At 42.2% G+C, this 26,832-nt stretch overlaps 1 protein-coding gene and 1 long non-coding RNA gene across 6 annotated transcripts in view; one reads left to right on the forward strand and one right to left on the reverse strand.

Annotated features, from left to right (window-relative positions):
- Positions 1-26,832, reverse strand: part of LOC143511946 (uncharacterized) — a 36,083-nt gene that overhangs the window by 5,675 nt on the left and 3,576 nt on the right. The gene's annotated exons all lie outside the window — the stretch shown is intronic.
- Positions 16,367-24,968, forward strand: sona (SON DNA and RNA binding protein a). 5 transcript variants are annotated; one of them, XM_077001711.1, is made up of 9 exons: positions 17,130-17,758; positions 17,863-18,010; positions 18,357-18,489; positions 18,949-19,141; positions 19,248-19,327; positions 19,446-22,019; positions 22,112-22,548; positions 22,732-22,815; positions 23,103-24,968. In XM_077001711.1, exons 3-9 carry the CDS (start codon positions 18,462-18,464, stop codon positions 23,103-23,105), a joined length of 3,399 nt encoding a protein of 1,132 aa, XP_076857826.1. In that variant the 5' UTR covers positions 17,130-17,758; positions 17,863-18,010; positions 18,357-18,461; the 3' UTR covers positions 23,106-24,968. The 5 variants fall into 5 exon arrangements, with proteins under 5 accessions (XP_076857824.1, XP_076857827.1, XP_076857829.1 ...); XM_077001709.1 differs by lacking the exons at positions 17,130-17,758; positions 17,863-18,010 and adding an exon at positions 16,367-16,516; XM_077001712.1 differs by lacking the exons at positions 17,130-17,758; positions 17,863-18,010 and adding an exon at positions 16,367-16,516 and having other exon boundaries at positions 19,449-22,019.

Genomic DNA, 26,832 nt, shown 5'->3' on the forward strand with positions numbered 1-26,832 from the left:
ACAAGGGCACATAAGGGAGGAGATGAAGGGAACAAGGGCACATAAGGGAGGTGATGAAGGGAACAAGGGCACATAAGAGAGGAGATGAAGGGAACAAGGGCAAATAAGGGAGGAGATGAAGGGAACAAGGGCAAATAAGGGAGGAGATGAAGGGAACAAGGGCAAATAAGGGAGGAAATGAAGGAAACAAGGGCAAATAAGGGAGAAGATGGTGGGAACAAGGGCACATAAGGGAGGAGATGAAGGGAACAAGGGCAAATAAGGGAGGAAATGAAGGAAACAAGGGCAAATAAGGGAGAAGATGGTGGGAACAAGGGCACATAAGGGAGGAGATGAAGGGAACAAGGGCAAATAAGGGAGGAGATGAAGGGAACAAGGGCACATAAGGGAGGAGATGAAGGGAACAAGGGCAAATAAGGGAGGTGATGAAGGGAACAAGGGCAAATAAGAGAGAAGATGAAGGGAACAAGGGCACATAAGGGAGGAGATGAAGGGAACAAGGGCACATAAGGGAGAAGATGAAGGGAACAAGGGCAAATAAGGGAGGAGATGAAGGGAACAAGGGCACATAAGGGAGGAGATGAAGGGAACAAGGGCAAATAAGGGAGGAGATGAAGGGAACAAGGGCACATAAGGGAGGAGATGAAGGGAACAAGGGCAAATAAGGGAGGAGATGAAGGGAACGAGGGCAAATAAGGGAGGAGATGAAGGGAACAAGGGCAAATAAGGGAGGAAATGAAGGAAACAAGGGCAAATAAGGGAGAAGATGGTGGGAACAAGGGCACATAAGGGAGGAGATGAAGGGAACAAGGGCAAATAAGGGAGGAAATGAAGGAAACAAGGGCAAATAAGGGAGAAGATGGTGGGAACAAGGGCACATAAGGGAGGAGATGAAGGGAACAAGGGCACATAAGGGAGGAGATGAAGGGAACAAGGGCAAATAAGGGAGGAGATGAAGGGAACAAGGGCACATAAGGGAGGAGATGAAGGGAACAAGGGCAAATAAGGGAGGTGATGAAGGGAACAAGGGCAAATAAGGGAGAAGATGAAGGGAACAAGGGCACATAAGGGAGGAGATGAAGGGAACAAGGGCACATAAGGGAGGAGATGAAGGGAACAAGGGCACATAAGGGAGGAGATGAAGGGAAGAAGGGCAAATAAGGGAGGAGATGAAGGGAAGAAGGGCAAATAAGGGAGAAGATGAAGGGAACAAGGGCACATAAGGGAGGAGATGAAGGGAACAAGGGCAAATAAGGGAGGAGATGAAGGAAACAAGGGCAAATAAGGGAGAAGATGAAGGGAACAAGGGCAAATAAGCGAGGAAATGAAGGGAACAAGGGCAAATAAGCGAGGAAATGAAGGGAACAAGGGCAAATAAGGGAGAAGATGAAGGGAACAAGGGCACATAAGGAAGAAGATGAAGGGAACAAGGGCACATAAGGGAGAAGATGAAGGGAACAAGGGCACATAAGGGAGGAGATGAAGGGAACAAGGGCAAATAAGGGAGGAAATGAAGGGAACAAGGGCAAATAAGGGAGAAGATGAAGGGAACAAGGGCACATAAGGCAGGAGATGGTGGGAACAAGGGCACATAAGGGAGGAGATGAAGGGAACGAGGGCAAATAAGGGAGGAGATGAAGGGAACAAGGGCAAATAAGGGAGGAAATGAAGGAAACAAGGGCAAATAAGGGAGAAGATGGTGGGAACAAGGGCACATAAGGGAGGAGATGAAGGGAACAAGGGCAAATAAGGGAGGAAATGAAGGAAACAAGGGCAAATAAGGGAGAAGATGGTGGGAACAAGGGCACATAAGGGAGGAGATGAAGGGAACAAGGGCACATAAGGGAGGAGATGAAGGGAACAAGGGCAAATAAGGGAGGAGATGAAGGGAACAAGGGCACATAAGGGAGGAGATGAAGGGAACAAGGGCAAATAAGGGAGGTGATGAAGGGAACAAGGGCAAATAAGGGAGAAGATGAAGGGAACAAGGGCACATAAGGGAGGAGATGAAGGGAACAAGGGCACATAAGGGAGGAGATGAAGGGAACAAGGGCACATAAGGGAGGAGATGAAGGGAAGAAGGGCAAATAAGGGAGGAGATGAAGGGAAGAAGGGCAAATAAGGGAGAAGATGAAGGGAACAAGGGCACATAAGGGAGGAGATGAAGGGAACAAGGGCAAATAAGGGAGGAGATGAAGGAAACAAGGGCAAATAAGGGAGAAGATGAAGGGAACAAGGGCAAATAAGCGAGGAAATGAAGGGAACAAGGGCAAATAAGCGAGGAAATGAAGGGAACAAGGGCAAATAAGGGAGAAGATGAAGGGAACAAGGGCACATAAGGAAGAAGATGAAGGGAACAAGGGCACATAAGGGAGAAGATGAAGGGAACAAGGGCACATAAGGGAGGAGATGAAGGGAACAAGGGCAAATAAGGGAGGAAATGAAGGGAACAAGGGCAAATAAGGGAGAAGATGAAGGGAACAAGGGCACATAAGGCAGGAGATGGTGGGAACAAGGGCACATAAGGGAGGAGATGAAGGGAACAAGGGCAAATAAGGGAGAAGATGAAGGGAACAAGGGCAAATAAGGGAGAAGATGAAGGGAACAAGGGCAAATAAGGGAGAAGATGAAGGGATCAAGTGCAAATAAAGGACGAGATGAAAGGAACAAGGGCACATAAGGGAGGAGATGAAGGGAACAAGGGCAAATAAGGGAGAAGATGAAGGGAACAAGGGCAAATAAGGGAGGAGATGAAGGAAACAAGGGCAAATAAGGGAGGAGATGAAGGGAACAAGGGCACATAAGGGAGAAGATGAAGGGAACAAGGCCACATAAGGGAGGAGATGAAGGGAACAAGGGCAAATAAGGGAGGAGATGAAGGGAACAAGGGCACATAAGGGAGGAGAAAGCAGCAAGGAGAATGAGGAAGGGGGAACTCAATTTGTCACTAATCCAAGCACAGCGGGTTGAGAGAGAGAATCACTGAAACATGTTGCTGTTAAAAGCTGAAAGCACAGAGACACTGCTCATACCCTTAACTTGTAGCTAGTTTGGGCTGAAGAGCAGATAGCAAATACATTTTCATTTAATGTAGTGTTTCAGGCAAAATTAGAAAATCATATATTTATAAGATGAAATAAAATAAAGCAACAACAAGTGTTCATATTTATCTGTTATTGGGTTAAGAACAGAGGAAACCCAAATGTGCTACATAGTAGGAGAAACTGTTTACATGGTTTGTTTAAATGTGCTCTGATTGGCCAGACGCTCTCCCAGTTTTCATGGTTTGTTTAAACATGCTCTGATTGGCCAGACGCTCTCCCAGTTTTCATGGTTTGTTTAAACATGCTCTGATTGGCCAGACGCTCTCCCAGTTTTCATGGTTTGTTTAAACGTGCTCTGATTGGACAGATGCTCTCCCAGGCTTCATGGTTTGTTTAAACGTGCTCTGATTGGCCAGACGCTCTCCCAGTCTTCATGGTCATCAGTCTTAATGGTCTTCATTTATCTACTGGCAAATCACAGTGAAAGTTCAGTGATTGACACTTAGAGACCCACTAACACAGTCCAGCCCAACACCATGAAAGCAGTCCCCAAAGCCAAGAAGAGATGGGTTAGGCCGGGCTTACCAGTTCCACCTGCTGATCTCATAAACTATTCATCATTTACCATGACCTTTTTGTTTGTTGATTCCTTTGAATTCTAAAACTCATGGTACCAGTCCCGATAACCCTGAAAATGCATAATTTATATGCTTGTCAAACCCGGTCCATTCTCATTATTTTGACTAATTACTGAGCTTGTTTTATACTTAACTGAAACTAAAAGGAGGTAGCAGGAAGAAGCAAACTCTAGACGTGCCTGAAAAGACTGAGAAGACATTAAGGACACATGCCGACTCTCATCAGCATATTTTCTCTAATTGTGAGAGTGTGTTCCATCTTGCTGGGAAGATATATCATTTGAATAACAGGTCCAGATGCCAGGGCTATTGACTTAAGAAAATCATTAGAATTCTCACAGGTAGTCTCTCAGTGCTGCTCCTGGTGCTTTCTCGCGGAGAATGGAGGCGGAATAGTGAGAATGTGGAAGAAAAAAAAACAGATATGAAAGAGGAACAGAGAAAGAAAGTTCAGGTGGGTCATATTAGCGTCCCCTGTAGAAGCTTTCAGCTACGGCGTGATTTCCAGGAGACCAGTGCTGTATCCTGAAACATCTCCCAGCGCACCATGTAGCCCTGAATGGACGTTCCTGCGATGGAGAGTCTGCTGACGGAGCCTACAGGAGCCGTATGGAGAGTGATCAAAAGAACAGAAGAGAGGGGAGGGGAACGAACGGCCACAAGCCCTCTGAGCACAACGCTGGGTCTCCGCATGAACGTCTAATGGATGAACGGCCATTATTCAGACAATGGATGGGAAAAGCACTCTTCTCTATTGTTAACTTCAATGATGCAATGACTTTTATGGGGATTTTTTTTTTAGCTCCTGTGGGTGGTGGAGTTGGAAGGTGAGGTGGAGGCTGAGAAGATGATGTCCAGCAGGGCGGCGCTAATGGGATGCGGGAGAATGACATGATGCAATGGTGTGGTGGGCTTACGGGCTGGCGATGTGGCAGTGAGCACAGTGGTCCTGCAGAGGCTGATCATCACGGACCAAGCAGGCGCCGGGCAGGCAGGAGACCTTGGGCAGCCAGAGTCCTTGGGCAAAGTCACTGCTCAGTTTAGGTCACTACAATTGCTTAAAATTGCAAGAACATGAGTTGTTCCTAAAATATGATCTGATCTAGATCAGGATAATACATATAGGCAGTCTTAATTAGAACACACACACTGATGGATTCTTTCAAAGGCAGCATTTTCTTATTTGCTGTGCAAATACATCAGAAACTTGAACACATAAGCTACGGTGACCAGAAAAGTTAAAATAAATAAATCAATAAAGCTCAGTCAATAGGGGAAAATGAATTAATCTGCCATGTTGTTGTGCTTCTCTAAAACACCACAGCTTTATGCATGCTTGGGCTCATTTTTTATCATTTCCTGCAGTCTTCAAATTGTGTTTTATTTCAGAATGACAGTGAAGTATTACCTCATCGTGCTCGCTATTCGTGGCATGCTAAATATGCCACTTGTGTGCAGTAAATTAACCTAATTATTTATTATTATAGGATTCTTTTGTCTTGTTTTTCTGATTGAGAGGCTCACCATCTATTACATTTTATAAATCTTTATCCTGTTAGATAGAGAGCATCTCATTAGCTAATGAGCTAAATGTTGCCATCTCCTAAAATCTACAACTAAATATGTTTCTTAATTAGAATGTGGGGCCTCCTGTATTAATGTGATTATATCAATCACCTGCTGTAGTTAAAGTTAAAGTTTTACTCTGCAGAAATTGTATTTAGTATTCACATTAGGTTTCATTGGCTTTGCAGGAAAAATGTGGATGCCGTTCATTAATAGATGCTCAATTTTAACAATGGCAGCTTACATTACAAATGTATCAATGTTTGATCATCACATAAAGGTAGTATCAGTTGCCAAAGACATATGTTGCACTCCATGTCAATGGATATTCAAGGTAAGGTTAAATCATAGTTTTAAGGTTGCTGTCTAGAGAACTAAAATTCACACTAGAAGTCATTAATCACTTATCTGTGAGGAAGGAAATATACCTACGGTGGATATCTGGAGCCCAGTCTTTCAGCCAATAGTTTTATTGTATTGATCTTGCTCCTGGAAATAGATAAAGTATATTTGATGTATCCCATAAACGCAGCCTTCAGCTTTGCTATAATCTAATGGGCTTTGAGGCCGTTGGACTCAGTGGGGCTCTTATAGGGTTTAGGGAGGATCAAGCTCTTATAAAATGAGTTGATTCTGCTCCAGATGATAGAATCAGTGGACAGATTAATATCTTATCAGAGGGAAAGCACAAAGAATGGAACAATAAGAAGCTAAAGAAGGCAGAGGCCATGTGTGAGAACGGCAGGTGAGTCCTCAAGCCTGATATTAAATTGTTTAATTCCTTCCTTCACTTTTGATCCTTTGACAGAGATCAATATTGATCATCTCTGTCCTTTGGGCCTGAGGGTGATTGACAAGTCATCTGGTCTGGTTAAGGCCATGGCTGTGGCTTATATTGAGGCAGGCAGGCAATCCACGGGGCAGCGGAGAGGAAAGAATGAGCTCTTCCCTAGAAACAGCTGGAATTAAATAAGAGGCTCTGGGCATTGCAGACACGCTACTCACAGCAAAGTTAATTTATCAAAGAAGAAAATTAGGTTTAATGTGACATCAGAAGTTTAAATAAACATCAACATGAAATTACATTATCTAATACATAAAGTTTAATAAAGGTGATGTTATATTGTTGATTTGTTTCCTTTCAAAGAATTATCTTCATAAAATCATAAAATACACAATTATTGCCAGAGCTCAAGGTGGTATGGTACACACATACACACACACTTTAAGGGTGGCTAGTTTGTATACATGTATATGATTGTGTTTGTAAATGTATATACATGTTTATAATTATAATTATATAGTTTTGCTGTGCCTTTTGGGAATCATTTACAGAATCTCTGCTCACAGTATAATGTTTTGTGGGGATTGGTATTTTCATTTATACAATGAAGTATATACAAATACAGATGAAACTCAAACAATGAGCATAAACCTGCTGTCAGTGAGAGAAGCTTGTATATATAATCAACTAAAAACTTGATTACTGAGATCAAAACTCTACCATAATGAATCTACCATATTTATTTCTCATTGGTTTGTTTGAATTATGATTTGATCTTTCTGTATTTAATCATATTAGTGGTACTATATCATCTTGTGGTCAGGTCTAAGTCCCTTGTCTTGTCTCATGGGGCGCTGTGGCTGCTGCAGTGGTTATAAAGAGATCATATGTAATGTTAAGCCACTCTCTCCAGTCACCTGCTCACCATTAGATTTCCAAAGTGCCTTAGAAGGTATAAATAAATAAGGTACACCACCCTTCCTTCATCATAAACAACAGACAACAACAGTGGTGACTTCCCATTTCAAACTTTGCCAGAAAGCATGATTTTATGGAATTGTGTGCTGATGAATTAAAATACAAATATCTTGTTTGTATTTTCATGATATTATTAACAACAAAGAAACAATCAATGGGGCCACAGATGATAAGGGCAAACAGAGAAAAAACACAAAATCTAAGAGAGGTCACAAGTACAGTCATCTCCTTAAATGAGAAAATTCTTTCTTTTATGTTTGTTCAGATGCTGTATAAAGTCTAGGATACGCAATAAAAAAAGGTTTTCCACGCTTTCACAATAGCAGGCTACACTTCACTGAGTCATGCAGTTGTGCATTCAGGATTTACTATTTTGAGATAAAATATAAAAAATAACTGCCTATAGATACCAGCTGTTATCCAGTTCTGTAAAATTGTTTTCTTAGAAGGGGTAAAACCAGAAAATAAAATGTTTACTGTGTATTAACTTTAGGGCTGAAGTTGAGTCACTTAATAGACAGGGCTCCGCAATATAGTTCATTGGGATCAGAAAATGCGCATGGCTTCAACAACAAACAACCACAAGGCAGTCCAAAAAGAAATGTACCATGAATATTGTGTGCATCGTTTGTTAAAAGAGGGTTGTTGTTAATGTGAACATCACATTTCATAGAGAAATTCATTAGAAAGCATTTGTCCTACAATCATATGTAGTCATATGTAGTGTTTCTAAGACCCACTCTCATGGGCCCAAAACACGTTCCCCAGACCCAGAAGGTCAGGGGTGAGAGTACTGCTATTTTCTCCACATGAATAAATAATTGACCCATTTACATTACATTTAGCTGCACCAGAAATGTCAAAGGATAAACTGAAAAAAAAACCTCTGTGAGTAATGATCCATTTTAGCGAGACTATGTGGGAGTTCTCCTGTTCTGGGATGATGAAACTGGGTTTGAGTTGGCCTACAAGGTGTCATCTCAGCAATGATGGAGACAAGGTGTCCACATCAGGTTGTCCACCATGATTATCTAAACAATCTCCATCTCTCAGCACTATGTCCTTGTGGTATACTTTAAGGCTATACCCTTTTACAGGCCATAGAAAGAACATCTGGGTGAACACTCTCTCTCTCTCTCTCTCTCTCTCCATCCTTCTCCTCCCACTTTCTCTCCAACCCTCTGCAGTGTCTCCAAGGGATGTGACATAACCCTGCAAGGACAGAGCAGCTGGATGGAGACATTTTAATACGGGTCATAAACAGGAGCCCGTTTGCTGCTGGGGAAGATGTCAGTGGTGGTGAAGGGCACATGTTTATTAATGTTTACCTTTACAACATGATGAAAAAATCAGACCCAGAGACATTTTTTTTTACTGATGATGAAAGAAACCATCTGCTGGATGCCCACAATATCTCAACCTGAGATATTTTGATTAGGTACTCTTTGAAGAGATAAAGCATTTCCTCGCAGGAGGAGTGGTTATTGTACATTTGTATGCATAACTTTTCTGCTCTGTGGAATAAAGCTATATTGCCCCTCAAGTAGCACATGAAGAATATCTGGATTATATGATGAATTCATAAAATATTGATGTTTGTGAAATTTTTGTATTTCATTTCTGTATTTACAAAGTATTCCATATGGAAGCCTGCATCATTCTTCCACTGGGCAATGCAGATATGTGTGGAACGGGTTCACACTACAATTCCCTGTTCCTTGATTACTTTGTATAGCCTGTGTAATTTTTTTAGCAAAACTTTTCCCAAGGATGCTTTACCTTTAAGTGATTCCTGATGTCAGTGAATTGCTTTCCGGTTCGATGTGAGGACTTTTCAGTGGCTCTTCCATTTGATAAATGTGGGAGGATAGTAAATGTCGAAAACGAAGGGGGAAAATAACCTTCACTACACAGCCACTCACTGCTGTCTCTTTACTTCTAATGGGGAATTCATCATCTGTTCAGATGCATGCAAATGTTGAGTGAATACGTGCCCGACTGTGCAAAACAAAATAATAAAGTATAGCGTGGTTTGTTTTGTTGTTTGTTAGATTCAGATTTAGCCCCCCACCCCTCACGACACCCAACCCCACCCACCTCCCTTCGCACAAATGGCGAAAATGGCGGTCAATCAGTGTAACACAGCACCTCCATCTGTCTACATGTAACAGTAACTCTTCCGCATTAAAAACGGACGGGACTAATGGCTTTTAATAAGTTATAATATCCTGGATGTCATTTTTAATTAGAGCTGTGATTGCCGGAAGTGGTCTCACCATTGCAGTGATCAGTAATGATACACCGTTAACCCGTCGCCCTTCCGACAGAGCCCACATCGCCTCTCTCTCTTTACATGGCTTAATTGCAACTTCTCCGCCGAGGACACGGGTAACCCAATATAACGTGGAGCTATCGCTCAGAACCTGTCTGGATTAAATGTCCACCAAGCTGTTGTAGATCACCACGGTCCATGTTCCGCACCCACCGACGCGCTAGTGTTACACTAAATATGCGGTCCCGCTAATGCTGTTCTGGACCTGACACGTCCAACCCGTGAGGAACAAGACAGTCCGTGTGCGGAGAGGAGAGTGTGTGCGAAACAGCACTGCGTTTCTTATGGATTCAAATGAAATATACTTCTTTTATTAATTGGCAACAGATTACTCTGCTCTTTGTCTCATGCTTGGTCAAATAATGACACTGAGATCGGTTCAGTTATTATTCAAAGAAAAGAATAATAGAAATAGCATCTTACATTAGCTGTCAAAGTGACTAAAAGGTCATCATCTGTCATCTTTAGCGCTTTTACGTCATTGTACATGTAAGCCTCTCTGAGGTGGCCGGTCTCTCACTGGGACTAATCATGAAGAGACAAACTTCAATTCAACAGGTCGTCATGTCGCCATTCTTCACAAATATGTTTGCGTCCCTTATCAGATTTTATGGAAGCTAACAGTTTACTATGGGAGATGAAAAATATGAGTTTCTATGCAACAACATCTGTTGCCATGTTTTTGTATGTGTATTTTGAAAATTATTTAATAACAATGATTAAAACATGCTTTTATATTGACAATTATTTGTTATCATTTTTTTGGCCCACCTCCATCCCTCCCCCCACCCCATCCCCCCATCTTTGGAGGACAACTTTGTTTTTATTGTAAGGATCACGTATGTAAGTTGTCACGTTGTGGGGGGGCCCCCTGCCGGTCGCCCCCGTTTACAGCGGCAGATGTCCTGTTTTTGGTCACGTGATGTTCGTCCTTCAGGTGGGCGGGACCCGTGATCCGTCTCACCTGAGGGTCGTTTGTTCGTCTATATATGTCTTGTCTTTGTACCAGTTGACTGCTGGTTATTATTTCCTTAATCTGGATCTATGTCACGGGTATTTGGTTTGCGCACTTTCTATTAAACCATCCTCTTTCCCTGAGACTTGGCGTGATCGCTTCCTTTTTTAGTTGCTCACACTGCCCGTCACAGAATAACCAGCCACCTTTCGGAAGCCGCCAGTCTCCTTTGCTTTCTCCTTCCTTCGTGGTCATGTCTCGTGGTAAGTGTTTGTCTACGTGCTGTGTGTTTGTCGTGTTTTGTCCGAGAGAGTGTTGAGTCTGTCCCCACTCGTCCCGCCGTGTTTAAATGTTGTTTGTGTAAGACACGTTAAATCACACGGCGGTGACTAGAGCTGGGGACCAGTAGGCTCCGCTCTCGCCCAGCGAAACTACCGGTGCCTCACATTGCGCACGTCCGTTGTTCGTTATCGTCTGTATGTGTGTGTGTGTGTACGTTGTGTTGTTTTAATAACGACGCGGACGTGAGCGAGTGTGTGGGTGTGTGTGTGTGTTTCGCTGGTGGTGTTTGTGTGTGTATGTAGACGGGTCCACCGATGCATGCTGCGCGCTAGAACGCGTGAGACGCGAATCTCTCTGCTCCTTTCGCCTCGCTCACCCGATATTCCGTGGTGACGGGGGTGAGCGACTGCGAGACAGGGAGACGCGTCGCTGTGGGCGTGACGCGTAAGCCGCTCGTGGATAGCTCTCTCTCTCTCCAAAGATCTGCGGATCCCATGGTGAACATGGTGAGAGAGAGAGAGCTGGAGTAGGTGCGTCGCGCTCTACAGAGCGCGCGCATCGGTGGGTCCTGTCCGTTTGTTTGTGTTCTCTGTCTTTGCGTGTTCGTTTTGTCCTAGAGTGTAGCGTGCTTTGTTTTATGTAATTCCTTTCTTGCACCCCTCTTCACTGTGTGTGGGGAGGGGCCCATTTGAGGTCCCGTGCCACCTCATCCTAGGTGCGTGTGTGTTATATGTTGTGTCTGTGTTTTTTGTTTTGTTGTTCCCCGGAGGGGCCCCCTCTAAATATGTTTTTGGGGGGGAGCTATGGGGTTCCTGAGCCACGGCAAGTGGCTCAGAAGGCACTGCTCCATCAGGAGACCTGACCTTTGGGAGGGACCCCTGAGCAGGGAGGAGCCCCTGTACCCCTTTGTAGGCTGAGGATGCCTGGGGTGTATGGACAGGGTGTCTCCTCATGCTAAGAAGGGGTCCCTTCCCCCCTGGGTAAAAGGGGGGGTCAGTGATCAGAGCAGTGCGCGTTTTGTGTTATGTGTTGTCTGTGTGCGTGTGTGTGTGATGTGTTGCAGGTCGCTCCTGGTGGTGGACTGCGGCACTCCCGGACCTAGTGGGGTCTCCAGGAGGAGACCCTCCCCTTCGAGCTCGGGGTGACCAGCGTGTCCCTGATGCGGATTGCCAGGGCCCTTGGGTTGGGTGGAGGAGTCCACCTTGAGATGAGGGGCCCCAGGAGGGGTTCACTCCCCAGGAGTCTGGGGTGACCCCTAGCGAAAAGGGCAGGGGTCAGCTCCGAGCGAGGAGGTAGGTTCGGGAGGTGGTTGGTAGAAGCCGTGGCCGCACCCCAGTGTGGCGGCCTGCACACATCCACACCTGTGACGTTCGTTGGGCCATGTGCTCCCGGTCCGCACTCAGCGGTGGGGCTTAAGCGGCCTAATGGCCGGTTAGGGCGCGAGGGCCCTGTGACCGACCAGGGCGTGGTTATCGTCTTGTTGACGGCCCAGTCGGTCCAGGGTCCCGCCCAGGAGGCGAGCTAACCTGTCTGTCTTTTTATGTTTTCAGCTCAGGACGGCAGGGAACCGGTCCCTGTCTTGTCCCCGCCCTTCCGCCCCTTTGTTGTGTTTTGTGTGCTGCCGCTGTAAGCCGCACATCCGGAGGGGAGTGCGGCTTTGGTGGGGGGGTCTGTCACGTTGTGGGGGGGCCCCCTGCTGGTCGCCCCCGTTTACAGCAGCAGATGTCCTGTTTTTGGTCACGTGATGTTCGTCCTTCAGGTGGGCGGGACCCGTGATCCGTCTCACCTGAGGGTCATTTGTTCGTCTATATATGTCTTGTCTTTGTACCAGTTGACTGCTGGTTATTATTTCCTTAATCTGGATCTATGTCACGGGTATTTGGTTTGCGCACTTTCTATTAAACCATCCTCTTTCCCTGAGACTTGGCGTGATCGCTTCCTTTTTTAGTTGCTCACACTGCCCGTCACATAAGTATAATACAGTACAATAGTGATAAAAAATAATTGGGGTTAGGTGGACCATACAGGAGAGGAGAGAAAAGAGAAGGAGAGAAAAGAGGGGTAGAGAAAGCCTAAATGTTCTAAATCTAAATATTATACGGAATTACTCTGTTATTGACCTTGAGTCGTATATAAACTATCATTAAACCACATCATTTTTTTGGTTTTGAAGATATTACTAGACATTGAAATCTGTGCTGTGCACTTTTATATGGCTGCGGAAGTCATCTCTGTGCACACATTATGGATCAAAGTGGATGCGACGCATAAATGTAACTTTTCAGTGAAGTTACATATACGTTGTGTCAAATGTAAAGAACGCACACAAAAGAAACATGCAGGCGAGCATTCAACCGAAGTGTTTAACGACAACGAAGCAGTACGTGAATGTGCACCAAGTACAACGAAATAAGCCAACGTAACATACAGCGACACCGGCCATGATCCTAAACAGAGCTTAAATGAAATAGGGAACAACATAATAACATCATAACCCCAGATGGTGTGACCACTGATGGGAAATACACGTCACCTGATGAAGGCGTGGCATAGGCGAAGACGAAGCGAAGGCTATAAACAACAACAAACTTAAACAAAGCCACGTGCAGAACCGCCGCTTCTTGCACGGACGTCCGGAATGATGAGGGGCCGTGCCACTGTGGAGCACGCGGCATAGAACAACAGATTGAAGCTCGTCAGTATAATCTATTTAACTCTGTCAGGGCTTCCTAACAAACAAGAAGTATGAGATCCTTCCGAATAAAAGGATGTGAAGAACAGAGACAGAATATTTCCACACAGTCATAAAATAAAATACAAAGAATCTCTCTGTATGTCTTGCATAGTTTGAGTGTGCCAAATTCTGTTCAAGGAATCAAAGACTAATGTGTATAAGTATTTTATTTTCCAAATATTATGTATTATGTAAAATGTTATGTAATTCTGTTAAAGGAAATTTCTGTAATTTGGTTAAAAACACGTCCTTCTGCATATGCATATGCATCTGTGGAACAAACATATCCTTCACCATCACCAGACTGGATGTGATGTTTTCGTGCTGAAACCAGCCATCAAGGCCCAACGTCAGAAGCTTCAGAGGCGTACTGTGGAGACCTGCAGTAGCAGTGCCCTCACCCATTCGCAGGAATACACCAAAAAAGTCAAAGAAATGTCATTGTAGGCCAAAACATCCAGTCCAAATGTCAAACATGTTTTAGACCCAATACCAAAACTTCAGTTACAGCTACAGGCTAACTTAACTTCAGGTGAATTAACCAAGGTAGTTGTTTGACTCTTTCTGTGACAAAAAGATTTGTCAGATATGATTGCTTCTTCACCTGAATTTATGACATGTACTCACCACAGAGCACAACAGCAAAGCCGACATTAACTTCACTAGTATAAATATAGAGTAAGAGTTCTGAATCCTCAATTCATCCACAAAAAGTTCTTAGTCTTAGTACATAAAGTCTAGCTGGATAATATCACGTGCAAAACATGTGTGGATATTTTTAGAAATAGATCTATCCTAAATGTATTATATATGATGAAATATGATGCTCTGATTTATAAACAATCAGTTCCGACAGTCCTGCCAATAATAAAAAAAATTGTGGAAGCTATAGCTAAAGAAGGAATAATCAATAGTGCTTCCCATTTTAAGGAATTCCCACCAATACCCCAGAGAAATGATTTAAAAGGCACAGGTATACCAGTTCAAAGTGAAACAAATTATTTGGCAAAGACTAACCACAGTACCGTTGATTGAGATGTAATGCATGGCGATTTATTGGCGAACGCATTAAAATTATAAGCGTTAAATCATCTGTCCTTCCTCACTCATGACTGTAGAGACTGCTTATTGCCAAGATATACAGTCAAATCTACAGCTGCAATAGCTCCCAATTCAATACAATAGTGCAACAGACCCATACCTTCATATTGAGCGGTCTTATTTCTCCCATAGTTAACAGTAGACAGAATTATTAGAATAGGTTTGCACTTTTTCTTACAGTGACAATGACATCTGTGTGCATAAGAGTCCCTTTACTCATTGCTGTGACACAGACGAAGCCCAGATTACATTTTGGACCACTCATATAAATGCACATAACTAAATTATAAACTACTCATGGACCTTTTTTACAACTATGTGACATTTACTGACAAAACAAGGACAATATACTTAAGACAAATGTTACAGCATAACACAGTTTCTCTGGAAACATTGTGTTCTTCAACACTATTTTTAATCTCTCTCATATATGTGTTTGTAGCTATTCATTTATTAAATAATTTAGTAAAAAATACATATACACCTAAATACTATACGTTATGTATATATATATATATATATATATATATATATATATATATATATATATATATATATATATATATATATATATATATAAATACAGTATGAATTCTCCACCCATATTCGTATTAGAGAGATGAGTATCTCATGGACTTTTTAAATATGGTATTAAAACCACACATAATCAAAATTTCATCCAGACGTTCTGTTAGAACTACCACATGCACCTTCACTGACTTACTTATTTTGTAGTTCTATTCACTACAAGCACATGAGTGCAAATGCCAGCAGCCACCATCACAGGAATTCCACTGTGCATGTTATTGTGTAAGTGTGTGGAAGGGGATGGGCTTCATATCAAAGATTGAGTAGCCTGTTTGTTCCCAAAATAGGTCCTGAGGCAAACATCATTATGTGCTTATGTTTTTCAAAAGCTACAACAGTGGAGCGAAATATTTGAGATTAATTATATAATTGATACCAATATTATATACTTTAATCTGTCTTGCATTTAATACATGAGGTTAGCTAAGTATTAATAACTCAGTTTATCAGTTGGTAGTGAAGTAGATAACAGTGGATAACGCTATGTGCCCTATACCTGTAAGGGTGTTTTGGCCTAGCACTTTCCTATCTGTGTAACATGGTTGAAAAGTGTAAGTCGTTCTGGATATGAGTGTCTGATAAATGTTAAATTAAGCCGAAGAGAGAAATTCTCCTCAATGTCTACAAGGCTAGTTTGACAAGGAGCAGGATAGATGGTAGTGTAAGACATTATGCCACGTTAAGCCTTAACATGGCAGACACTGTGATCTCCAGCTGCCCCCTGCTGGATTAGCTTCGTGTTTCCTTTGGTTATATTATTTGTATTACCTCTTACTTACCTGGTGGCACAAACAAAGGTTTTCATTCGTTTAAGTTGGTGTAAAAATTAAATATATTTTGACAGATGTTGCAGTAGCTCATTTTAATCTTGATGATTAGGTTAGACTGTGTCGTGAACTTTTTTGTTTTCTAAAAGGTTGAGAAGGCATGTGTCTCATTCATAATGCATGACAATGAAAATGAACATGCAAATGTTTACACAACCTAGCCTTAAATAATCAAGACAGCAATATACATATTGCTGCCGAGAACAGCGAGCTTTATTCATCTTGAAATGCAGATGTATGCATTCGCAAACACATAGCTTTGACAGCCTGAATGGGATATTACTTTTCTTGCCTGATGTAGGCCTACATGTTACATGTGCAGTGCACACATAGGTCTGAAGTCATTCGAAATACAAGGAATTACAGCATCACTCAACGGGATGGTCCTGTATTTGCATAAAGACGTCTGAAGATGTGCACATATCCCGAAGTTTTATATGTATAACGAACCCATTATGGGTGCTCGAATTACTTTTAATTGTTGTAATTTTACAATGTTACACAGTAGGGGGCAGTACAGGCCTTTGGATGGACGTAGGAGGCGACGGACGGTATTGCAGAGTTTCCTCGTGCTTCTGGGATACTGGAGGACTTACTCGTTGTAGAATGTCATGGCGACCATCATCGAGCAAGTTTTCCCGTGGTTTCGTAACTGATGATCATTCCTGGTAATCACATCTAGATCAGGTTAGTACGTTTACCTCGCATCTGTCGCGACTGCTATCTCCAGTGGCCTCCACCGCTCTTAAATGCGCTTAAACACGCTGCGGTTTGACACAAAAAACATATATCGCATAGCTCCGTAACAAGCGACAGTGTGATTAGCTTAGCGTGTTAGCTAGCTGCCCGGGCAGGAAGCGCCAGTAGCGGGTGAGGTGGTCGTACGAGCCCGCCTTTGAGTGCTAGTCGGCTAGCGAGATGCTCCGTTTGGGCAGCTTCATTTCTCCCAAAGAAAAATTAATTACATTTTTTAATGTTAATTTCCTCATCGATATTGCCTCGGTGTTTTTTTTATTATTATTTTAGTCGCATCGTCGAATAACCCCCGTTCCAGCCGCCGGATGGACGGACGGGCCTTAAGCCTGGCGGGTTGTAACGCCGCCGCAGCCCCGCGTTGGTCCCGTTAGCGGTTAGCTGCCCCGCTAGCCGACTAGCCTAGCAGCGCGCGCGCGTGGGGCCTACACGGCTGCTGCTGGAACAAAACGGAAAACATAACACTAATGAATTAATTAAACCCATTATAGTCCGTTCAATACGTTACATTAAATAATGTATAAATGTATATAATAATGTATAAATGTATATAATAATGTATAAATAGCGGCCTCGCTCGTCAGGTTAATTGAGGAGGAGGGGGGGTCATCAAAATTAGCAGCCCAGCTAACCGCCGTTCGTCGTGTTAGCCGTAGCTGAGGCGCTGCTTTTTTTTCTTTGTCACCTCGACGCCGCTGACCTACATATTTGTCGCATGAAACGCGTCGTTTGCTTTTAGTGTCGTCTAGCTAGACATTATATTCACTTTTTTGCGTGTTAACCTAATTGGTTTCCTGGTGATTCAGTTTCATTGCCAGCGACACGGCTGTGATGTAGCCGCTACCTCAGCGAGCTTCTAGAAGCATCTTTGTGAGGACCAGCGCGAGCGGCGGCTACACGGCTGTGGCGCGAGCGGCGACACCGCCGACCTTAAAGTTGTGATCTCGTGTGAATGGTTTTTTTTTGTTCTTATGTGTTCGTACGCGGTCGCTCGCAAACATTTGATTTCTGATTTCCCCCAAATAAATGTTGGTTAACGGGACGTTTCCCGCTGACGGCTCAACAGCCAACGTGGTGCAGAGCCTTGGCGGGAGTTGTTTGTGGTGTGCGCTGCGCTATCCCGTGGCCTCGGGTGGCCAATGCAACTGCTTTGGTTCGGCTGACCTAGTAAACTTGGTGTGTTGACGTTAGTTTAGTTGCTCGAGTATTTAACAAATGTATTAACTTTAATGCATTTAACCCCCCCCCCCCCCCCGTCGCATTTACCGAAATCATTCCAGGTTGGGGAAAATATGTGAACGGCTTTTCTTCTTTAAACCGAATGAAACGTGGGTAGCAGGACTTGCTTATGCACTGTGCCGCCAACTATGATAAGTGGTCCATGTCCCATATACACAGCGCTTAGTAAGCCTGTGTCATGTTGTGCAGGTGTGTGGGTGAGCTATATATAAATAATGCGTTTGTGTATATGTGTGTCTTTTAAATCTAGTGTTTTGGAGATATGTAAGCATGCACATAAAAAACAAACAAAAAAATGCACAGCTACATATAGGCTATTTTTGTTGCTGTCTTAAAGATTGTTTTTAAGAACAGCCTGTTGGATTAGAGAAGAAACAAAAGTGGGCAGTATTTTGGTCTGGAATTAAGAACCATAGATGTAAATATTTGGAACTTTATGTTCAAACACTTGACATGAATACATTTGTGATACAGTTGTATAAAATGTATATTTGTTTAAAATGTTATATCCTTGTGACTGGCTCTTTTTTTATAGAGTGAACAGTGAGGGTCTCATCAGCATCTTCAATTTTGCTCAGTCAGTTTAAATAATACCCAGTTTCCACTAAGATCTTCAGAGGTCTGCTGTGGAGTTGAGGAAATGGAATGTGCCAAGAACACCAGTGTTGGTATGTCGTATACCTGAATTTTTTTTTTACTGATGTTCAGTAATTTGACAAATCACTCAAAATATCATAGATATGATTATCAAATCAGGTTGTTTTGAGACAAAATAAAAATCTGTTTATGTGCTACAGTTATGGGGCCTTTTAAATTCTTTGGTCTTCCTACATATCACATCTGACCAGAAATATAAATTTTATTTGGCAGCAGCACATAAAACAAATCATGAAGCTGATAGACAAGTGCTAACCTGTGACACATTATGAAAATATGCTGGTTTTGAACATCACTGTATTGAATTATTCTTTTCACATGTTGACGTTTTAGCTAGCAAGCTTCCTAGTTATATAACCATTTTATAAATGAATTAAACATAAGCATTCAGAGAATTTACAGGTAATTTTTTGAGCCTTGAGTACAAGTTCTAAAAAGGATGTAACTGCATCATCCTCTCCCACCACCAGAAGGTATTGATCCATCTGAGACTGCTCCGTGTGAAGAAATTGCTCTCCGAGATGGTGGTGAGACACCACGAAAGAAAAATAAGAAGCACAAAAAGCACAAAAGCAAGAAGAAGCGTAAGAAGAAGAAGGGAGACAGGGAGAGCAGCTCTGAATCTGGAGTTGAGTCAGATGGAGAGAATCAAACAAAACTGAGGTAGGGCTTCGCCTGCGAGTCTGAAATAAAGAGGTTTTTTCTGGCCTTGTGCTTTTGTTTAGAAGAAATACTTTTAATAAAATAATGTCTGTGTAATTTTATATAGTATGAAGAAAGAAGGCCCTTCCAGCTTTGAGACTAGTGATCAAAATGAGGATAAAGCAACCACAAAAAATTCTGTCCCAGGTCAGTGTTTTTATTTATTTACTTATAATTGTTATTTCTTGATTAATGTGCCTGGGTCACTGAAGTTTGTTCACTCGGGATAATTTGACAAAATCATAATGCTATAATTTGTTGACAGAAGGTCATGATGATGATGATGTCAAAGTCAGAAAAACAAAGCATCATGGGGGGAAAAAGAAGAAGAAAAAGAAGCGCAAGGAAGGAGAAAAACATGAGAGAAATTCTTCTCATTCTCAATCAGTGAGTACGTCAGAGTCAGGGTCGGAGTCAGAATCTGAATCAAAGACTCAGCAGGCACCGCAGACAAATCCCCCTAACCTGGACAAGAAACCAGCTGTGGCTGCAACGATAATCTCAAATGACAGGTATAAAGATAATGTATCTCAACCAGATGAAAAAAAGGGAGATGTAACTAGTCAATCTGAGCATGTTGAAGAGCAGCATATAAAACCATCATGGAAGAAAGAAGAGTCTCCTCAGAATGCGCATTCTCAAGATGTAAACACCGAAGAACATGGTGAAAACCAGACACAGTTGGAGAATTTTGGGAAAAGTGGGGGTTTTGGCAAAGCTCAAGAACTCCCTGATATTATCCCCAAGCAGGAGAATGTGCACAAAGATCAAGTCAGCCAAAAGGAAACAAATCGGGAAAAGAGAGGAAAGGGAGATGCAGCAGAAGAGTCTGTTTCTAGATCAAGATCACGATCACATTCTGGAAATAAAGTGACTAAGTCGAGCCATAGTCGTTCTAGAACTCCAAAGCAATCAGGAGTGTCGGTTCAGCAAAAAGATAAGTCATTATCAAGAGAGAGGTCTGTTTCTAGCTCGAAGAAGAAGAGTAAAACACAAAAAAGGGCATCAAAGTCTCCATCTGAAAAACGTAGATCTCGGTCTAGATCCGTCAGGGCACCAAGGCGTAAATCGAGGTCCCCGTCAAGGTCTGGAAAAAGAAGACGTCGCTCTGACTCCAGGTCACGTAACAGGACCAGAAGATCTAGGACTAGGTCTCCCCGACGCGGCCGTCGATCAAGGTCTAGATCTGTAGTAAGGGTACGCCGTTCAAGATCAAGGTCAAGACGATCCGTTTCTCGGCGAAAGAACCGTGCCTCAAGATCACGTTCTAGATCTATTCGGAGAGGCAGGCGCTCACGATCACGGTCTCGTAAAAGGACACCAGTGTCCCGTACAAGACGGTCTCGGTCAAGGTCTGTTAGGAGAGTAAGACGAACCCGCTCAAGGTCCATTGTGATTCTCAGGCGATCTAGATCTAGAATGAAAAGAAATAGACGATCTAGATCGAGGTCCGTTCGTAAAAACAGGTCGAGGTCTAGAACACCAAGAAGGCGAACTAGATCTCCTTCCCCTCTGCGTTCTAGACGTAGCAAATCAAGGTCTCCTGTTCGTCAGAGGAGGTCAAAATCTCCACGAAGGGTCAGATCAGAATCAAGATCTCCTAAGCGCAGTAAGCGTTCAAAATCAAGATCTGTATCTCGTCTTTCAAAGTCTGTATCACCCAAGCTCAGGAAAGGAGCAAAAAAACCTAAGAGGTCAAGATCGGTTTCACAGAGAGACACATCCAGATCTAGATCCAATTCAAGAGGAAGACTTTCATCAGACAGAAGTCAGTCTCCAGCTAAGAGCAGGTCTAAGTCTTTGTCTCCTGCCAAAGAACAAAAATTGTCAGTGGAGAATTCTAAAACTTCTGAATGTAATTATAAAGAAGCATCACCCGATCCCCAACCACAGACAAGTGTCACTGAGGAAGACAATACAGCTCCTACAAAAGGGTGGAAACCAATCTCTTCCGAATCTCCACAGAAAACATCAAGTGAACACTCAACACAATCAGAACCTGAATCAAAACAGGAAGATGCCATGATGGAGATACAGAGCACCTTGGAAAGCAAAGAAATGCAAAAAACATCCAGATCAAGGTCTTCTTCATCAGAACCATTACCTCAGAATGCAAGTACTGGATCAGATGATAATGAGCAGTCTGATAATTCAAGATCTCCCTCACCAAGTCCAACAAAAGAATCAGTGTCCAAACCCAACAGAAAGTCCAAGTCACCTGTACATAGGAAGCGCTCCAGGTCTGTCTCGTCCACCCATAAGGCACGGTCCAAATCAAAATCTCTTAGTGGTAAGGACAAATCTAAATCTCCAGTAAGGAAGCGAAAGTCCAGTTCTCCCCCTCACAGCCTAAGGAAACGTTCAAAAACGAGGTCCCCTGTTCGTAGAAAGAGATCACGTTCAAGATCAGTCACGCGTAGAGGGAAATCAAGGTCTAAATCTCGCACTAGGACCAAGCGCTCAAAGTCCAAAACCCCCAAAAGGAAACGATCTAAATCTAGATCACCTGTCCGAAAAAGGCGGTCTAAATCACGCTCTCCTGCTCGAAGGAAAAGATCAAAGAGCCCAGATAAAAGTAAACGGTCAAAATCCCGTTCACCAGCCAGGAAGAGGAGGTCACGATCACGGTCAAAGTCAAGGGTGCGTCCTTCACGATCTAGAAGATCGCGTTCTACTTCACGCCGGAGGAGACCTGTTTTTCGAGGTCGATCTTTTGATCGACGCGATCGCTGGAAGCGTGAGCCAAGTCATTCTCCCATTCTCATCCTCCGTAAAAGAAGATCCACCTCAAGAACTCGTCGCAGCTCTAGCAAGACACCACCTCGCCTCACTGATCTAGGTAACTGCACATTTCTATTTGGGAATGAACGCAGATTTAATCTTTCTTATGATCGTGATTATGATCTACATTATCCCTTTTGCTTTACACAGATAAAGATCAGCTATTGGAAATAGCTAAGGCTAATGCAGCAGCAATGTGCGCTAAAGCAGGCATGCCCATCCCAGAGAGCCTTAAGCCCAAGGCTATCCTTCAGTTGCCTTTGCCAACCCCTACTCCGGCTCCACTGTCTTTACCTCTACCCCTGCCAGTTCCCAACTTGCCCATGAACCTGCCAATGGGCATACCTGGCATGCCCGGAATGCCAAACATGCCTATGAATGCTGCTATGGCTAGCATGACTGCAGCCACCATGACTGCAGCCCTGTCTAACATGGGAGCTTTGGCAGCCATGCCCCCTATGCCTCCGCTCCCCACCATTACCAATAAACCACCTCCAGCACCTACTCCAAATCTGGCTAACATAGAAGAAGTGAAAAGAAAAGTGGCACAGCAGGCTAACAGCATTAGTATCAAGGAGCTGACGGAGGTAAGAGTCATTTCTTTGATATTTGGGGTGCCTGCCACAGTTGGTTGATAAGTGATTAGCATTGCTGAGTCTTCTAGAGGGTTTTAACTGCAAGCTGTCTAGATTTGATAATGTAACTGAGGTTATAGCGGCGAATGAAGAGTATTCAATCAGTTTGTAATTTTGTTATTTTTCTGATTTTAGAAATGTAAACAGATTGCAGAAAGTAAGGAGGAGATGAGCATTGCAAGGCCTCATGTGTCTGATGATGAAGATGATGGAAAACGGGTAAGAATTCCTTGGCAAAGATAGACAATCATAGAGTAATATGATTGCACTCTGGTTAGACTCCTGTATATTGGTATACACTGTAAAATAAGGTAATATTTTAGGCTATTTTGTATCCTGCTAAATTTTTTGGATATGGTAAATTTCCCACTAGTTGTTGTCTTAGGTTTTCTAAGGGTTTTTAAGTTGTCATTCGTATTCAAAGCGTCGTATGTACTTAAATTAAAAGATGATGTGGCATAAACACTTGCTTCAACATCTCTTTCCTTCTCTCATTCCCTTTTCAGTAACCCACTGGTGCTTCATCAACTGTATCCCTCCTTAACCCTGATGGAAATCCTTAATTCCTGGTTAAATGAGATGATGTTGTCTGGATGCTAACAGCCTGTACATCTGTGAGGCAGAACTTGTTCCAGTGAATATTTCAACCATCTTGACATTTTCATTTTTATTGTCACTTCGTGACTCCCACCATAGGAGGCAGGATTCTTCTTGCCTCAGGACTTGATGTACTAAATCTAGATGCTAGATCATTTTGTGTTTCTTCAGGTGGGGTAGGGGGCTTCCTCATACAGTGAAGCAAATGTACTGCTTGGTCAGATTCAAAGTGAAGTATTATTTGACTTTCAGTATCTCTTGAAAGTTAAAAGAAGCAACTTATTTCAAGCTGATGTTTGTCTTTTAGGTTAACAATTTGAGAAATTTAGCCCAACCATACCCATGGATCATCTCATTAAATGTAAACTGCATTTATTAAGTACTCAATTATTTGCTAACTTTTTTTCTGGAAATAAAAATAATTTTTAGAAATTAAAATTTGATGATAAAATTGTAAGTGCTATACTTCATGAATGATATTTTCCTTAGTGTGAAGTTATACGATCTGACCAACAACTGGCTTGTAAACGTGCTTAGCCAATATTTGATGTGCTGGAGGCTAACGGCTTTGACCTGGTTAGAAACTCAAATCTGAGTGGACCTACATTTTGTCAGGCCTTTTGAAGAAGTCCATATTCAAGGTTGGTTTTTAGATCTCTGACAGAATTTTAAAAGGGCACACTGTTGGTTTTAGATCTTGAGAGGTGTACAGTACTGTTTTATCTTGTAATTTGAAATGACTGAAAATGTATGTGTTTTTGCCCAGTAGAGGTTTGTGGTCGGGTGCTTTGTTTATAATAGGTGTGAAGTTACTCATCAACATTTTAGGAAAGGGGTTAAAAGATAAGAATACATAATATTTACAGAAAAAAAAACTTCACACTATACTGTCTGTTGTGTAGCCTAGGTGTTCTTTTTGTGCGGCGTTTACTGAATTCTCCTTTTGTCTTTCTTTTCGCTACTGTTGATAAATTGTGCACAGATTCTTATGCCCAATCAATAGAACTGTTGGGAGTCAGAAAGGTTCGCTTTAAGTGTCCTCAAACACTTCAGCCACCATAAGACACATGTGCCGTCTCTAAGGTTTAGCTTTATACTTGTGATTGTGGTCCCACAGAACAAAGCTGTGCACACAAAATATGCACTCAGTTGCCAGTCAACAGATAAGTGATTGAAAGTTTCTAGTAATTAAATCAGTAATTTCCGTACTAGTATCAATTGGTTATATTCTGTGTGCTCTTTATTACTGATGATTGAGTGTTCATCACTTACGAGACTTCCAACAGTGGTACAGATATTGTGTTCTCAGTTGATGGTCTGCTGATGCTTAGCTTTATACAAACCAAATCGGATCTAAATATTGAGTTATAACAGCAAGTATTGGTTAGGCAAAATGATAATGGTGGTTGATGGAGTGAATGTTTTAGTGAAGGTTATGCATTTGCAAGTCATAAACCATAGCAAACTGTCTAAATTTGTGAACAGTTTTTTTCTACTGATTTGATTTTCATTATGCCCTTCTGCTACAGGAAAAAAATGTAAATGCTCACCATAACTTTGAAATTTGTCTGATTAGAAGACTACACAGTGAGTGGTACTCAAAGCACAAGTGGCAGTGTACTTTTTTAATCCTTTTGTACAGGCCCAAGTACCGTGTTGTAGTGTAGTATTCATTTTGATGACCCACTGCAGTTGAGATTTTTTTTTCTGCCTTAGGATAATGTTGCTTGCTTTGTACATAATGCAGCATTGATTATTAAAATAAATTACCATGATCATTTGAATGTTTTGGTTTTTGTTGGCAGCGTTACATTTAATTAGAGCTGCACCACATATCTGCAGCCAGTATATTCTTTGCCAGTACATTCAGTCTTGGAATTAATTACAATAGATTTTCATCACTCCAACAGATTATGCCTTCTGTTTAATTTAGGTTTTGTTGTTTTTTTTTTTTTTTTTTTTTTTTTTACTTTTACTATAGTTGCGAGACAAGCTAGTAAAAGGTGGTTGGTTCCCTGAATTTATCTTCAGTGGCTTCAGATTTTTAGATTTAGATTACTCATTAAGTCAAATTTATTTATATAGTGCTTTTCACAACACATGTTGTCACAAAGCAGCTTTACAATCGTATGGGTCCAGATCCCTAATGAACAAACCAAAGGCATCGGTGGCAAGGAAAAACTCCCTATTAAGCAAAGTATCCAATGGTAATTTTTTTTCCTTCTGTGTTTTCTGGCCGTATGCTTTCTTTTATGGTCACCAGTTCAAAGCACAAAATGACAACATTTCAGAAAAGTTACAGTATTTTTATACCACTTTGTGTTCAGAGCAAGCATGTGACATACAGCGTCAGGTCCTCAGAGGATGCTTTTAGAGGAGCATCATTTATGCCTTGTACTTGAAAAGGGTCATTATTATTTTTACAGTTCTCAAAGAAAGAAGCACTATAAGATGATAGTCAAAGAACCATGCTCTGTCATTTTAAGTGTCTATAAATCTGTTGTCAAGTCTTAGAAGTCAAAGTAGCCAAAGACGATCTTCGTGAACACATCATGTCTACCAAAAAAACCACAGATGCAAATCTGAATCTTTGATCTGTTTATATATTTTGTTTATGACTTGCTGGCCCCTTGTATTCTGGATATCAATTATTAGATGTGTTCACACTTAGGATGAAAACTACTAGACTAATAAAAACTTACTTTGCCGGTACTCTCATTAATAATGAACAATATTAAGTTTCTATGGACATATTCCATTACTGCCTATCCTCCATAATCTCTTGAGATAACATTTTATTGATTCTGAAGGAAATTGCAGATGAATTAACTGGCACTCTACACAATATTGTGTAAACTACACTTGTAACATTTATAAATATCTTATTTTGTATGAACACTGTATTGCCAAAAGTATTCGCTGACCCAAATTATCGAAACCAGGTGTTCCAGTCACTTCCATGGCCATAGGTGTATAAAATTAAGCACAAACATTTTTACAAACATTTGTGAAATGGGTCGCGCTCAGGAGCTCAGTGAATTCCAGCGTAGCACTGTGATGGGATGCCACCTGTGCAACAAATCAGGTTGTGAAATTTCCTCTCTAATAAATATTCCACAGTCAACTGTCAGCTGTTTTATAAGAAAATGGAAGTGTTTGAGAACGACAGCAACTCATCCATGAAGTGGTAGGACACAAACTGATGAAGGGCGGTCAGCGGATGCTGAAGCACATAGTGTGAAGAGGTTGCCAACTCTGCAGAGTCAATCACTACAGACATGCAAACATAATGTGGCCTTCAGATTAGCTCAAGGACAGTGTGCAGAGAACTTCATGGAATGGGTTTCCATGGTTGAGCAGCTGCATCCAAGCCTTCACCAAGTGCAATTCAAAGCATCGGATGGAGTGATGTAAAACACACCACCACTGGACTCTAGAGCAGTGGAGGCGCGTTCTCTGGAGTGAATAATCACACTTCTCCATCTGGCAATCTGATGGATCAGTCTGGGTTTGGCAGTTGCCAGGAGAACGGTACTTGTCTATCTGCATTGTGCAAAGTGTAAAGTTTGGTGGAGGGGGGATTATGGTGTGGGGTTGTTTTTCAGGAGCTGGGCTTGGCCCCTTAGTTCCAGTGAAAGG

The sequence above is a fragment of the Brachyhypopomus gauderio genome, chromosome 4 (genome assembly GCF_052324685.1).
Source record: "Brachyhypopomus gauderio isolate BG-103 chromosome 4, BGAUD_0.2, whole genome shotgun sequence".
Lineage (NCBI taxonomy): Eukaryota > Metazoa > Chordata > Actinopteri > Gymnotiformes > Hypopomidae > Brachyhypopomus > Brachyhypopomus gauderio.